This window comes from Cornus florida, unplaced genomic scaffold (genome assembly GCF_030987335.1).
Source record: "Cornus florida cultivar Cherokee Brave unplaced genomic scaffold, ASM3098733v1 CherokeeBrave_3.0.0_Hap2_Chr06, whole genome shotgun sequence".
NCBI lineage: Eukaryota > Viridiplantae > Streptophyta > Magnoliopsida > Cornales > Cornaceae > Cornus > Cornus florida.
This window is the reverse complement of record NW_026775576.1, coordinates 10949057-10965082: the sequence shown is the minus strand read 5'-3', so window position 1 is coordinate 10965082 and position 16026 is coordinate 10949057. Positions and strand designations below refer to the sequence as shown.

At 43.3% G+C, this 16026-nt stretch overlaps 1 protein-coding gene across 1 annotated transcript in view; it reads left to right on the top strand.

Moving 5' to 3' along the window:
• LOC132311096 (polycomb group protein FIE1) overlaps positions 1-16026 on the top strand; it is a 59886-nt gene that overhangs the window by 20447 nt on the left and 23413 nt on the right. The window contains exons 4-6 of the mRNA XM_059808823.1: positions 5366-5446; positions 5553-5645; positions 5815-5890. Of these exons, the coding sequence (XP_059664806.1) occupies positions 5366-5446; positions 5553-5645; positions 5815-5890 (250 nt within the window). The remainder of the gene's footprint in view (positions 1-5365; positions 5447-5552; positions 5646-5814; positions 5891-16026) is intronic.

Genomic DNA, 16026 nt, shown 5'->3' with positions numbered 1-16026 from the left:
GAACACATCGACAACCCAAACAAGTCAACAAAAAACTGCTGGAGACACGGCAAAGGCGAGGACAATGCTACCGAACACACCAGTAGCCCAAACAAGTTGATAAAAACTGCCGGAGACACGGCTAAGACGAAGACAATGCTACAGAACACACCGGTAGCCCAAACAAGTCAATAAAAAACAAGTCAATAAAAACTGTCAGAGATACAGCAATGGCAAAGAACATTACTGCCGAACAAACCGGCAGCCCAAACAAGTCACAAATAGCACCGAAAAACCCTTAGCAACATTTCAGATGCTAAGGTTATACCCCAAAATAGGGGTTCGAACGTAAGAAGAGAAATTAAGCTCTGATACCATGTGATGTTGTTTCCTATTCCGCCAAAAATCACGAACTTGGGTGCCCACTATACAACTTTTCCCTGCCTCAACCAATATTTTGGAGGACTTGGGCATAACCCACTGAACCCCAAACGAACCCAACAAAAAAACCCAACAATTCCGAACCACTAGACAATGCAAAAGAAGGTGGTCAACCGTTTCCTCATCTCTCTTACACATGTAACAACAGTTAACCACCACTTGTCTCCTCCTTTTTAAGTTATCTTGGGTCAAGATCTTTTCCAACACAGATGACCACGCAAATGGAGGATTCCTCTCCATCAAAAGATCTTTTATTCTGCTCTTTCCAATGACTCCACCAAGCACAGAGGGGGTCGCCCTTCAAGAGTTACGAGCATGAACCCCCACCCTGTGGCCCCTCCAAACGTTGATAAAATCCCTTGAAGCCCGAGGCATAATCCAGTGGACGCCAAACATAAAAAAAATAAGACTCCAGTAGTCGTGAGCCACGTGGCAATGCAAAAGGAGGTGATTAGCAGACTCTCCATTTTTACACAGATAACACCAGACTGTGATCTGTCTTCTCTTTCTCACATTGTCCAGAGTCAAAATCTTGCCCCAAGCTTTAATCCAAACAAAAAAAAGCCACCCTGAGAGGAGTCTTCGAACGCCAAACCATTTTCCACGTGAAATTGGAACCGTGAAACCTGGAGAGGCAGAGAAAAAAGGAACGGACCTGAAAAGTCCCCTGAGGAGAAGGCACCCAAATCAAGGAACCTGAACCAGTACCATCCACTTATTGTCTATACAAAAGGTCTAGCAAACCAGTCACATTGTCCAACTCCTAATCTTAAAAGGATCGTCGAAATCACACATCCTAAGTAAGCTTGCCGATATCATGCCGATAATAGTCCGACACCAAAGCACGTTTATCAACAACAATCCTGAACAACCTTACAAACAAGACAATGGGCGATCCTCGCACCAAGCATCCTCTTAAAATCGGACGTCCCTTCCCTCCCGAATTCTGAATCTAATGTTCTTATAGAACTCATCCCATCCCTTCCGAATGAATTTCCACACCCCCACGCTGACAACAGATCTGATTGACCTAGATGACCATCCCCCACTTTCCTCCCCAAAGTAACATGAAATAACCCCCCTCCATAACTTATGCCTTTCTATACCAATTATCCATAACCATTTGCCAAGGAGCGCTCTGTTGAAGGGGGCCAACCTCTTAACCCCAAGACTGCCCAACTGAAGAGGCCTGCAAACCTGCTCCCACCAGACAAGATGATACTTAAACTCCTCCCCCCGGCCTCCCCAGAGGAAGTTCTATGAAGCCTCTCGAGTCTTCCAACAATAGAGGAAGGGATCTAGAAAAGCGAAAGGTAATAAGTTGGAAGACTCGATAATGTACTCTTCACCAAAGTAACCCTTCCGCCCTTCGAAAGATATTGTTTTTTTCCACCGAGCCAACCTTCTCTCGAATCGCTTTATGATCGGGTCCCAACTTTTCACCCTCCTTGACGAATCACCTAATGGCAAGCCCAAATAAGAAATAGGGATGGAGCTCGTCCCACACCCTAAAACCGCCGCAAGAGAAGCCACATCCTGAACTTCTGCCACAGGAACAAGCACACTCTTACCCACGTTAACTTTCAAACCAAAACACATCTCAAATATCTCAATTGGGACACATCTATCTCACAAAAAACCAGAGTGTCATCTGTGAAAAGTAAGTGAGAGATCTCCATTTGCTGAACTGATTCTGGACCCATCCTAAAACTTGATAAATCCCAAATCCATAGCCTTTCTCATCAACCTACTAAGAGCCTCCATAACAATAATGAACAGGAAAGGGGAGAGAGGATCCCTTTGCCTCAAAGCTCGAGAATTGCAAAAAAAACCCGAATGGAGACCCATTCACCAACACAGAAAATATGACAGAGGAAATGCAAACCTCGATCCATCTCCTCCATCTCTCTCCAAAATCCATCCTCTCTAATAGATAAAGAAATTCTAACTAACATGATCATAGGTTTTCTCAATATCGAGCTTACACAAAACTCCAGGAACACCGCTACTCAGCTTATAGTCCACACATTCGTTGGGAACGGTTTCGGTTCCTAACTGGTTCCACAGTTCCGATTCCTTTATTTATTTTTTATTTTTTTAAATAATAATTTAACGACTCTAAAGCCATTTGTAGTACATTTTGATATATAATATTGTACACGAGAACATACATTTATTATATATCTCTCTCTGTAGGCATTAATAGGCATATATATTAGTAATTATATAATTAAAAACAATATATATAATTATTCTACAGTTCCGGTTTGGGAGTCCGGAATTGGAACCGTTCCCAACAGTTCCTAGAAATTGGAACCGGAACCGTTAGGAACCAGAACTGAAGCACCGGTTCTGGTTCCACCGGTTCTTTATGCACCCTTACTATAAGGCACTATTTTTATCACGAGGGTATGCCCTCACTTCTGCCTTGTACCATATAGTTCAATTTTTTTTTTTTTCCTAATATACTCCCTTCATTTAGGGAAAAAAAGGGGGCACATGAAATATAGAGATCAACATTATAAGTTATGTTTGGTTTGACGTGATAAAGGAAAAAGTTAAATTTAGGGCTACTTTGGTACACAAGAATGGAATGGAATGACCATTCCACCTTTTGATTCCTTTTCTCTTGTTTGGTGCACTATATTAAAAGTGGAATAGTCATTTCAAGTCATTCCATTGGAATGCTCATTTCAACAAAAAGTGGGAATGGTCATTCCTATTCTACTAATGTGATGGCCATTCCTATCTCACCAATAAATAAAATAAAATAACTCAACCAAAAAAATAAAAATAAAAAATCACTCTCTATGTTAGCTTTGACCCAGGGCTTGTTGTTCAACATTGCTGCCTTCCACCATCATCACACCGTCACCTTCCATTGCTACCATCTCCACCACCACAGGCGTTCCACCACAACTGCCCCATCACCACCTCTCTGCCGCTACCACCGTCTCCGGTTTCCATCGCCATCACCTTCCACCACCATCACACTGCCATCGCCACCACCTCCACCACCGCCACTTCCACCGTCATTGTCACCAACGTCACTGCCGTCCATCGCCTCTGCCAACACCTCCACTAGCACACCACCACTGCCATCGTCATTGTTTTCTACTGCCGCCACTTCCACTGCTATTTTTACCGTCACTGCCTTCCACCACCACTACACCGCCGCGATGGCTTCCGCCACCGCCTGCCATCACGAACTCCACCACCATACCTCCACCATCACTGCCTTCCACCGCCTCCACCGTTGCCCCCGTCACCACCTCCACTGCCACTGTTGTCGACTTTCGACTTCCATCACCACCACTATGCCTCCACTTTCATCGTCACCAACGCCACCGCCTTCCACCACCACCATCGCCACTGTTACCGACTTCCGACTTCCATCACCACCACTATACCTTCACAGCCTCCAGTATCGTCGTCACCAACGCCACCCCCTTCCACCACCACCACCACCACCACCACCACCACCACCGCTACACTGCTACACTGCTACTGTCGCCGCCTTCCACAACCATTGTCATCAACGCTGTTGCCTTCCACCACCACTACCGCTGTCGACTCCTTCCACCACTGCCCCCACCACCACCACCTTCATACCCCGCCACCATCGCCACCTTCCGCCGCTATCATCACTAGCTTCACAGCCTTCCACCACCGGCCCTGACGGCATTCAATGCTGCCGCCACCTTTCACCACCATCACGTTGTCGCCTTCCACCACTTCCCCCGCCACCACCATTTCCATCGCCACAGTCGTCACCTTCCATCACCGTTGAATTCCACCACCACCACACCATCGCCTTCCACTTCCACCATCGCCGCCTTCCACCACCACCACCACTGCCATTTCTTTTCAAAAGATTATAGAAGAATGTTATTTTGTTACTTTAATTTATTTGTCACTAAGAGGGGTATTTTAGAGAAATCAATTTAAAATGCATTCCATTTTAGGTTTTAACTGTTCCAACCAAACACTAGAATGGTGATGATCATTCCATTCCTACATCATTTTTGTATTTGCAACCAAACAGTAGAATGAGAATGACCATATTCATTCTTTCTTCCATTCCTAGGCCTTAGTTCAATGCTTTTACTTTTTAAATTTTTTCTAGTATAGTAAGTTTTCACAATTAAAAAGCAAACTTGTCCCTTTTTTCTTAATAAGTAAGATTGTAATAAGGGGAACGCATCCCTCAAAAACTATGCAAGGCCAAATAGGGCCTCTAAACTCTCAAAAGAGTCCAAAATATGAACTATCTCCTCCATGGATTTACAATTTCTCCGTAGAACCCAACAAAAAAGGGTGCTAATAATGGAAAACTTCAGTGCACCAATAGGAGTCTCCTTTCCTTCAAAGGATCTTCTATTTATTTCGAGCCATAAACAGCACTAGACGCACAAAGGCGCCACCCTATAGAAATCACGGACTTGGGCTCCCACCATACGACCTTTCCAAGCCTCATTTCGTCTTTGGGTTAAACAAACCCATTCATATGATCCGACTTCCTCATTTCATTCCATCAATTTCATTCTTAAAGCCTCATTTTAGCATACAACATTTAAATTTTAAAGTATGCAACATACTGGGTGCTAGTTATCTATATGCATATCATAACTATTTGCGCTGCAGGTAATGGTGGTTCCAAACTTTCTAGATTGGTTAATAAGAACACTCATGATTTGACTTCCTCATATCATTGCATCTATCTCATTCATGCAAGCTTCATCCTATCATACACTTATAAAGTACGCAACATACAACATACCAATTCTCTATATGCATACCATGACAGTGATCAATCTATGGATTACAAAACGAACTTCTTAGATGTGCACCCAGTTTGAAGTTTATCCGTTCTTATGAAAACATCAGACATAGTATAACAATGAAAGCATAAGGTTCTTAACCCTGAGATACTCTGAATGTGCAGAGTTTTGTTGGGCATGGGGACTCGATAAATGAAATCAGGACCCAGGCATTGAAACCATCACTTGTGCTGTCTGCAAGCAAGGTAAGTGTTTTAACTATCTTCACCAAGAAGAAAGAATTACTCTATTCATATTAAATTAGTTCTTCTGTTTTATAATTTTAGAACTAATAATCAAATATTGGACCAGGATGAATCCGTACGGTTGTGGAATGTTCATACTGGAATATGCATTTTGATATTTGCTGGTGCTGGGGGTCATCGCAATGAAGTTCTGAGTGTGGTAAGTTTGGATTACAAGGATCTCTTTTCTCACCGTCCTTTACATGTCAAAGGAAGAAATTGATGAAAACCTTTTTCATTTTTTGCAACTATTTATTTGAGTGAAAATGGGGAGTGAGTATTTAAAGTTTTAAACATATCGAATTGGGGTTGTTTGATTGCTATTGTAGGACTTCCATCCTTCTGACATGTATCGCATTGCAAGTTGTGGAATGGATAACACAGTTAAGATCTGGTCAATGAAAGGTAAGATACACCATTCTTCTTCTTCTTCAATAAAACTTATTTGATACAATTGGGGCATTCTGCTTCTAAAATAGGAGATTTGCCTAACATGAGCTGGTTCAGTTGATGATTCTTCTAGAATTGTCCAGATGATTTCAGATTTAAGTTTAGAATAATATTTTATCAAAATAATTTCAAGCAAATAAACTAAAGAAGGCAATAAAAAACATATAAAAGGATAGCAGGTAGTCTATCGGTTGCACCTTGTCAAGTATGAAAGAATACATAATTAGTTTTATTTTAGAAGATTGGTGAAATTGTTAAGATATTTATGGTGGATAGAGATATGAGAGCGTTAGATTCATGATTCCTTATTGTTTGAAATTGTTAAGATATTTATGGTGGATGGAGAATGAGAGCGTTAATTTTGTTGTTCGTAAGGTCCTGGTATTGAGATTGATGAATGTTTTGGACAATATCATTTTGAGATTCTCAAAATGCTTTTGTAGGAGGCCGTCAGATTCTTGATTCCTTATTGTTGGTGACTGCGTGGATTCTAGACTCAACAGTGGGGTTCTTGGTGTTCTATGCAAGTTGAGAAGGCTTGCGACCATGTTAATTGGAGTTTCCTTATCTACCTCATGGAGAGGATGAGGTTTAGAGAGAGATGAAGTGGATTGAGTCTTGTATCTCTAGTGTTCGGTTCTCTATCCTTGTGAATGGAGCTCCAACATGCTTCTTTGGTAGCTCGAGAGGGTTAAGACAGGTACGGCTGCAAACATAGTTGTTAAAGGCGCTGGAGGCGCAAGGCGCCTCCAGGCGCCACCATGTCGCCTCCAATGGCTTAAGGCGCTGGGGTTGAATAGGGCGGCCGCCTTTGTATAACAGGCGCAAGGCCACAGGCGCACAGAAGGCGCGCCTCTTGAAAAAGGGAACTTTTTTATAGTTGCTTTGTTATTTTTTCAGTTTTGTATTCTTTATTATTTGTTTATTAATTGTTTATTATTACTTTTTATTTGTTTATTACACAACTTACGAGTTACAAAACGAAAAAATAAAAAGAAAACCAAAAGCAAAAGTGGAAAGAGACAGATCTGCCGGCAGCGAAGGCGATATCTGCGAAGCTCTCGGATCTGCCGGCTCTCTCAGTCTCGGTCCTCTCGGATCTGCCGGTCAGTTCTCCTTCTCTTTCTCCTTCTTTCCTCCTCTCCTCCTTCTCTCTCTTCTTCTTCTCTCTTCTCTTCTCACCGAATCTCCGTCAGATTTTTTTTTTTTTTTTTTTTTTTTTTTTTTCTCTCTTCTTTTCTTCTTCTTCTTCTTCTTTTCTTCTTCTCTCTTCTTCTCCTCCTTCTCTCTCTTCTTCTTCTCTCTTCTCTTCTCTCGTCAGAATGTCATATTTTTTTTTTTACTCTCTTCTTCTTCTTTTCTTCTTCTTCTTCTTCTTTTCTTCTTCTTCTTCTTCTCTCTCTTCTTCTCCTCCTCCTCTCTCTTCTTCTTCTCTCTTCTCTTCTCAGAATGTCAGATTTTTTTTTTCTTCTTCTTCTTCTTCTTCTCTCGGCTCTCTCTTCTTTCAGTTCTTTGAGTTCTTTCCTTTTGCTTTTGGCAGATTTTTTTTATTTATTTTTATGCTTGTCTAGAATCTGGATGATGTTGGTCCTCTGTTTTTTTGAGGGTTTTTGTGTAGTTGTTGTTTCTGTAGATTAGTGCCTTACTGCCTTGCATGTATTTGGTGATGCGCCTGATTGATTTTGTTTACTCCTTATTAAAACAGATAATAGAGATATACCTAATCAATCAATCATGGTGCTTATAGAAAATTAGATTGATTTGATTTGAAAATATAGCACATCCTTGATCAGTTGATCCTTGTGGTTTTTGCAAGATAAATTCATAATTTCTATTTAATGCATCCAAACATGGTGCTTGCAACTTGCAAAAACGTTTTATTCATGCTTAATCAAAATTAGATTTGATTTGACTTAAAAGTAGTAATAGCACATCCATGTGATTTTTGCAAGATGAACTCAAATTTTCTAGCATCCAAACATTATTACAATCTTTATATATACTATTGCATCTTTAATACTTTATTGGGTAGGTTTTGTTTTGTTTTTTTTCAACGTGCGCCTAACTTCAATCGGGCGCATGCCTCGCCTTGCGCCTCAGGCTCCAGGAGGCATTTGCGCTTTTGTGCTCTTTGAGCCTTTAACAACTATGGCTGCAAATGAACTGAGCTGTTCATGAAGAGCTCAGGCTCGTTTACTAAGCAAATGAGCTGAGCTTGAGCTTGATTTTTAGTTTCATTTACTAAACGGGCTAAGCCCGAACAATTATAACCTCGGCTCGTGATGCTCGTGAACAAGCTCGTTTACATCAAGCCTATTATATTAAATTTATTTTATTTATTTTTATTTTATTTTATTTTATTTTTTTTGGGAAGTTCTTAATATTTTTTTTGATAAATAAGCAATTAATTAAACAAATGTTCAAAAGGGGAACCCATCCCTACAAAACCATAAAAACCTGGGAACCCTAACGCCCCAGGGAAGCCAAAAACTCAACAGTCTCCTTAGCAGAAGAGCAGATTCTACTCGAACCCCAAAAACAGAGAGCTAATAACAGAAGATTTCAGAACACTGATGGAAGATTCCTTTCTTTCAAAGGATCTTCTATTCCGCTCCCTCCACAAACACCACCAAAGGCACAAAGGCGCCATCCTCCAGAACCCTCGAGCCTGTGCTCCCACCCAACCCCCTCTCTAGGTGTCCATCAGACCTCTCGTAGATCTAGGCATGACCCAATAAGCTCCAAATAAACCTAGCAAAAGGTTCCAACAATTAACCACTAGACAATGCAAAAGAAGATGATCAACGGACTCGCCATTGCACTTAAACATGCAACACCAATTCACTGTGATAAGCTTTCTCCTTCTCAAATTATACAGCATCAAAATTGTACCCCATACAACCGTCCAAGCAAAAAAGGTCACTTTCAATGGCGCCTTAGTTCGCCACATTGCCTTCCAAGGGAATACCACCCCATTCGAGTCTAAAAGGCATCCGAAGAAAGATCTCACACTAAACATTCCCCTAGCAGAAGGAATCCAAACAAGAGAATCCCTACCTCCTCCCCGGATCACTTGGCTATACTACAACTCTAAAAACCAAAAAACATCATCCATCTCCCAATCCTGAAAAGATCGCTAAAAAAGCACATCCCAAACCGGTCTCCCGCTATCAAGGCAATAGCAGTTAGCCACCATAGCATGCCTATCCACCGCAATCCTAAACAGTATAGTGAAAGAACATGCTAAAGTGCGGTCTCCACACCACACATCCTCCCAAAACCAAATCTCCCTACCATCATGAACTTTGAATCTATGGGTTTACTGTATAAGCAAGCACTAAAGTGGGAGGACAGGGATGTTATGGTGTGGGAGGGTGGATCCAAGGGGTTTTTTGAGGTAAGGCTATTTTATCGAAGTCTCGTGGAGTCCGTCCACACGGTTTTTCCTTGGAAAGTTGTTTAGAGGACTTCAGCACCACTTAAGGTAGCCTTCTTCACTTGGACGGCGTCTCTTGGAAGCATTCTTACTCTGAACAATCTAAGGAAAAGGTGCCAGATTGCTATTAATTGGTGCTTTATGTGCAAAAATGCAGGGGAATCTGTGAATCATCTTTTGTTACATTGTCCCGTTGCATCGGAAATCTGGGCCATGTTCTTGGTTTTATTTGGAGTGGATTGGGTGGTCTCCAAGGACACAAAAGGGATGATAGAGGCTTGGCATGGTCGGCAAGTGGCTAAGAGAGTTAGAGATGTATGGAGGATTACTCCGCTCTGTTTGTGGTGGGGCATGTGGTGTGAGAGAAATAGGAGAGCTTTTGATGGAGTGGAATCTCCTATTTGGGTGATTAAATCAAATATTTTGCACTATATTTATTTTTGGGTGATCGGGAGAAGCTGTTCATCTACGACTTCTTTGATGGACTTTATGGACAACTTCTCTCTGTAGTGGTGTTTCTATTGTCTTTGTTTTTTTGTAAAGGGTTCGCTCCCCTTTTTCTGTTGAGCGATTTTTTTTTTTTTAAATAATATTGCCTGTGATTACCTATCAAAAAAAAAAAAAAAAAAAAAAAAAAAAGAACTCTAAATCTGATATGTTTAGAAAACTCATTCCATTCCTTCCGAATGTCTTTTCAAACACCGACACCTCCTGGTATAGACACCATAGCCAAGCCCCCCCCCCCCCCCCCCCCCCCCCCCCCCCCAATAGCGACACAATATCGTTGTCCTCCATAATCTATCCCGCTCAATACCAAACCTCCACAATCACTTACCTAACAAGGCCCTGTTAGAAGGTAACAGTCGCCTAATCCTAATTCCTCCAAACTTAACAGGCTTACACACCTGCTCCCATTGAACCAGATGATACTTAAACTCATCCCCCAAACCTCCCCATAAAAAGTTCCTTTGAAGTCTTTCAATACAAGTAGTAACTGAGGACGAAATCTGGAAAAGTGATAAATAATATGTGGGAATGCTCGATAAAGTGCTTTTCAACAAGGTAACCCTCCCCCCTTTTGATAAATATTGCTTCTTCCACCCCGCAAGCCTCCTCTCCACCCTCTCCACCATCGGATCCTAAGCACCTACAATCCTCGAAGAAACCCCCAGAGGCAAACCTAGGTAAGAGATCGGATAGGAACTAACTCCATAACCAAGAACAGAACCTAATTCCTCAATCTCCGGAACCTCACCCACTGGAATCAATGCGCTCTTCCCCACATTCACTTTCAAACCTGAGACTGCTTGAAAACAGATAAACACCGACCTCAAATATCTCATCTAAGACACCTCAGCCTCGCAAAAGACAAGAGTATCATCTGCAAACAACAAGTGAGAAATCTCCAGCTGATGCATAACATCCCTTCCCACCCTAAAGCCCCTGATGAAACCCACCTCCACAGCCCTCCCCATTAATCTACTAAGCCCCTCCATCACAATGTTGAACAGAAGTGGGGATAATGGATCTCCCTGACGCAAACCTCTCGAACTACCAAAGAAACCAGTCGGGACCCCGTTCACCAACATCGAGAATCTCGTTGAAGAAATGCAGAACTCAATCCAATTCCTCCATTTTTCCCGAAAACCCATCCTTGCCATCAAGTATAGCAAAAAACTCCAACTGACATGATCATAAGCTTTCTCCACATCCAACTTACACAAGACCCCTGGAATCCACTCCTCAATCTATCATCCACACACTCCCTAGCAATAAGGACATAATCCAAAATCTGACGCCTTCCTATGAAAGCATTATGAGATTTCGAAATAACCTCATCCAAGACCACCCTCAACCTCAAAGAAAGAACTTTGGCTATTAGTTTATAAATGCATCCCAACAAACTAATAGGTCTAAAGTCCTTCACATCTATAGGCCCGCCCTTCTTTGGAATGATGGTTATAAACGATGCATTCAGAGGTTCATCAAATCTCCCCTGAATGAAAAGTACCCATCACCTCGCCCCTAACCACGTCCCAACTCTCCGAGAGAAACCTCATAGTGAAACCATCCGGACCCGGAGCTTTATCCCCATTACAATTTCTCAACGCCTTCAGTACTTCCTCCTTAGAAAACGGAATCTCCAGACCCTCCCCCCTTGCCTCAGAAATCCTATCAAAATTAAGTCCATTCAGCTGGGGTCTACACAGGCTTTGTAAATAACCTCTGATAGAATCGGGCAATCCCCCTACAAACATCGTCCTCCCTACTCAAGACCACCCCATTCACAGTAAGCCTCCCGATGTGATTACCCCTCTTATAAGCATTAGCCAACCTATTGAAAAACTTAGTGTTTCTGTCCCTCTCCTTAAGCAATAACGCTCTGGATTTCTATCTCCACGAAATCTCCTCCAACACAGCTATCTCAGTAATCTCACCCTGGCACGCCACTCTCCTACTTCTCTGCTCATCATCAATGCCACCCATACCCTCCCGACGACCAGTCTCTGCAATCTCCACCAAAGCCCTACTCTTCCTCCACTTGAGATTCTTGAAAACTTCCTTATTCCACCTTTTTATCTCCTTCTTCAACACCCCAAACTTTCTAGCAAGAATAAAGCTCGGATTCCCAGACACCATACTACCTTCCCACCAAGACCTCACACACCCCCTCGAAATCATCCGCCCTAAGCCACATATTTTCGAAACGGAAAGGAGTTTTCTAGACCTTAACCCACCACAATCCAACACTAAAGGAATATGATCCGATGTTAGTCTAGCCAAGGCTGCTTGAGTTGCATCCGGAAACTTCTCCTACTAATCTCTTGAAATAAGAAATCTATCCAGGCGTGAAAGGGTTGGGGACTCTCTGCCATTAACCCATGTGAAAGAAGCACCCTCCAAAGGCAAATCGTGAAGATGCTGGCCATCAATGGATTCTGAAAACTGTACAATAGCCTGAGTCAATCTTCCTCCTGTTGATCTCTCTAAAGGGGATCTAACCACATTAAAATCTCCCCCACACACCATGGAAGACTCCATTGAGCCTTAACAAAATCCAACTCCTCCCAGAGAAGATGCCTCTCCCCATCATCCACTGGACCAAACAAACCCAAGAGCACCCAATGAAACCCATCCTCTTTCATAGTAAAACTCCAAGAAATGGAGAATCTCCCTCGCCACACATCCGCTTTTGACACCCATCTCTTATCCCACATCACCAAGATACCCCTAGGTGTCCCAACAGCATCCAACGCCTCCCATTCAATAAGCCTCCCACCCCACAGACTCCTAACCACCCTATCCGAAATGGACGCCATCTTCGTCTCTAGTAAGCATACCATATGAACACCCCACTTCCTCATTGCCAATTTGACTACCTTTCTTTTGTCCGAATCATTAAGCCCTCGGACATTCCACAAAATTATGTGGCACTTCATTAAAAACCAGTAGATGACCCCTCCCCTCTCCTTTTCCCTCTTCCCCTCTCACTGCTCCTTTCCCTCCCCGTCCCATTCTTCCCCTCATAATTAATATCAGAAATCAGGCCTCGAATCTCCCTTCCCCCTCTGTACGGGGATAACCGCTTCTTCTTTCTACCTGTTCTGTTCACACTCCTAACATCCTCCACATTCTTTCCTTCCATAATTGAATGCATCACCAAACGAGCCTGCTTCTCATCTGACTGAAAAGATAGTCCCAAAATACTGCTCACATTATCAATGTTATCCTTCACCCACTCCCCCCCTTTGTCTTCACAACCTAATGCAGAGAACTCCCTCCCCCCGTCCGGCTGTAATACACATAACGGTTGCATCTCCAAACAGGTAGAATCCTCCCATGGAACCATCTCCATAGCATTCCTATCATTACCTCCTCCCCCCAATCTGTCACCACTGTCATCAGCTTAAACCTCCCCATTAAAAGCCAAAGGTGAACCAAAATCCCCTTCAGAGTCATCCCTTACTATTTATGAGCCAAAATTTATACATTCTCAATTCCTTCACCAATACTGACGCAGCCTCCTGACTTAACTGAAATTTTGAGTCACGTTCCACACACACCGTAACTCCATCCAGACTTACCAGTGCTGCCAACACTGATACATTCTCCCTTAATATCTTGGGAGAAGGGCTCAGCATAATATCCAGTGTATGATTCCTCAAATGTCCCACCTCATCCTCTATCTCTGCATCTAGCCCCATCCCCTCCGAATCCACTTCCACCACAGGCGACAACACCCCATTTCTCTTCGATTGCCGGTCAACCTCCACCCCAATTTCCCTCCTCAACACCCCACAAGGAGGAGTAGAAGAAGAAGAAGGAGCAGAAAGAAGGCTCCGAGAGTTAGGGAAGAGAGACATACCAGGTTGGCTTTCCTTTGGGCAAACCCATTTCTGTTTCTCCTTTCGTGACCTATGTCTTCCATCTCTAACTGTGGGATCACCATCCTCATAAGAAGTTAATGGCAGAGATCGAAATCGATTGTTTGAAGCCATTTGCACACAGCAACTCCTATGGCGAAACCTTTTCCCCTTGCGACTGCTATAAGAACTAGCTCCAGCCCAGTTCTCTTTCTTCGATCGCGTCCAGTGTCTATTAACTTCACCAAGTACTGCTGCAGAATTCCCCACTTGGGCTTGGCCCAACCCATTCACTCTGGATCTCCTCTCCTCTTCCTTCGAGCCCAAACCCAAAACTTTAATAGACAGGCTCTTATTAGGGCCCCAATGCACAGCCCTATCTCTCTTCTGCTGGATCAAGTTATTAGGCCGATACCCATCATCGGACTTGGGCTTCTGAATGTCAGAACCAACTGACCTATTGTGCGGCTCACGTCCCCCCGGCCCAGCCCCTTCCAAAACCTTATCCGTAATCTTCGAAACCCTATCCCCTTCACGTGTACACCTCTAAGCCACCCCTTCCCCACTCACCTTCTGCGCGTACATATCACTTCGTCCTTGACCTAGCTGCCATCCATCTTTCTCCAATCTACCCAAGCTCGCCGAATGGATTGAACCAGCATCGGATCTGCGAGACACACGTCCATTCTTCTCAAAATTCAGAGATGCCATGGGTTTCACCACCACAGAAGGAGCAATCTCCTCCGTCACTGAGATCTTTAAATCCCAAGCTCTGTCTTCAATGATCACGAACTCCGGGATGACCCCACCGTCGTCCACCATGATAACTATCCTTTCTGTCTCGCTCTCCGAGACCTCGACCTCCCTAAACCCACCACACAATTCCCCTATAGATTAAAAGAGCTTCTGTCACCAAAGCTTCTTAATATTTTAAATTGTTGTATTTAAAAGCTTAGCCTATACATATGAGGTTAGCCCATATCACATATAAAGCAGTGGCCCAATTTATATTTTAATCTTTAGAGGCCCATCCTACTAACCCATTGTCCCAACTCAAGACTTAATATCAGTCATTGGATTAGTTTCTAGAACTTAAGGCTTAATCTCAGCCATTGAATTAGTTTCTTGTGTAAACTTCATAGATAGAACCCTAAATACACATTTGCCGCAACCAAGCTTCTGTTGGCAACCATAGAATTTGCGCTCTTCCTCTCCCTCCTTCCCTCCCTCTCTACACTCTTATAATATTGCTGATGAAACTCTTTTTAGATCATGGGTGGTTGGAATCCGAAGGTAGCAAAAGAGAGGATGAAGATTGCCGATTAATAGAAGCTCAGAAGCTGGTGATTGAAGGAACAGTGTACAAGTCTCTGCAAACGGTTAGATCCACTAGATTGATTACACACACACACACACGCACACAAGCCGAGCTCGAGCGGAGCTTGTCCAAAAGGTACTGAGCCGTGCCCAAACCTAGCTAGGCTAAGCTCGCTCGAGCGGCACGAGTCGTACATGACTTAGGTGAGCTGAGTCCGAGCAACCTAAAGCTCGGCTCGACTCGGCTCATTTGCAGCCTTACAGACAGGGGGACCCGTTGTCTCCTTTCCTTTTCTTTATTGTGATGGAGGCTTTCAACATATTGACGACAAGGGCAGTTGACTTGGGATTTTTAAGAGGCTTCAGGGTGAGTAGGGATGCAATTAGTCAGTGGGAGATCTCCAATTTAATGTTTGCGGACGACACGTCGGTTTTTTGTGATGCAGACGTGTCTCTGATGAGATACTTGAGATGTGTTTTGATTTGGTTTCAAGTCGTCTCTGGCGAAAGTCAATGTTGGAAAAAGTGTCCTGGTGCTGGTGGAGAGTTTCCCAATACCTCTACTTTGGCTCTTGTTCTGGGTTGCAACATTGGTTCTTTACCCATTTCCTATTTTTGTCTGCCTCTAAGGGCTTCATCCAGGAGTATGGGCAGTTGGGATCCGGTGGTGGAGAGATATGAGAAATGGTTGGAAGAAGCAGAACCTTTCTAAAGGGGGAAGGGTCACTTTCCTGAAGATTACTTTGTCGTGTCGTCTTACGTACTTCCTTTCTGTCTTCTAGATTCCCTCTTCAGTGGTTGAAAGGATTGAGAGGCTGCAGCCAGTGTTGTTAAAGGCTTAAGGTGCACGAAGGCACCAAGGTATCTTGGAGCCTGAGGCGCAAGGCGAGGCGCACGCCTGACTGAAGCGAGGCGCAAGTTGAGAGAAAATAAAAAATGACGCCCAATAAAGATGCAAAATTATGTAAACCAAA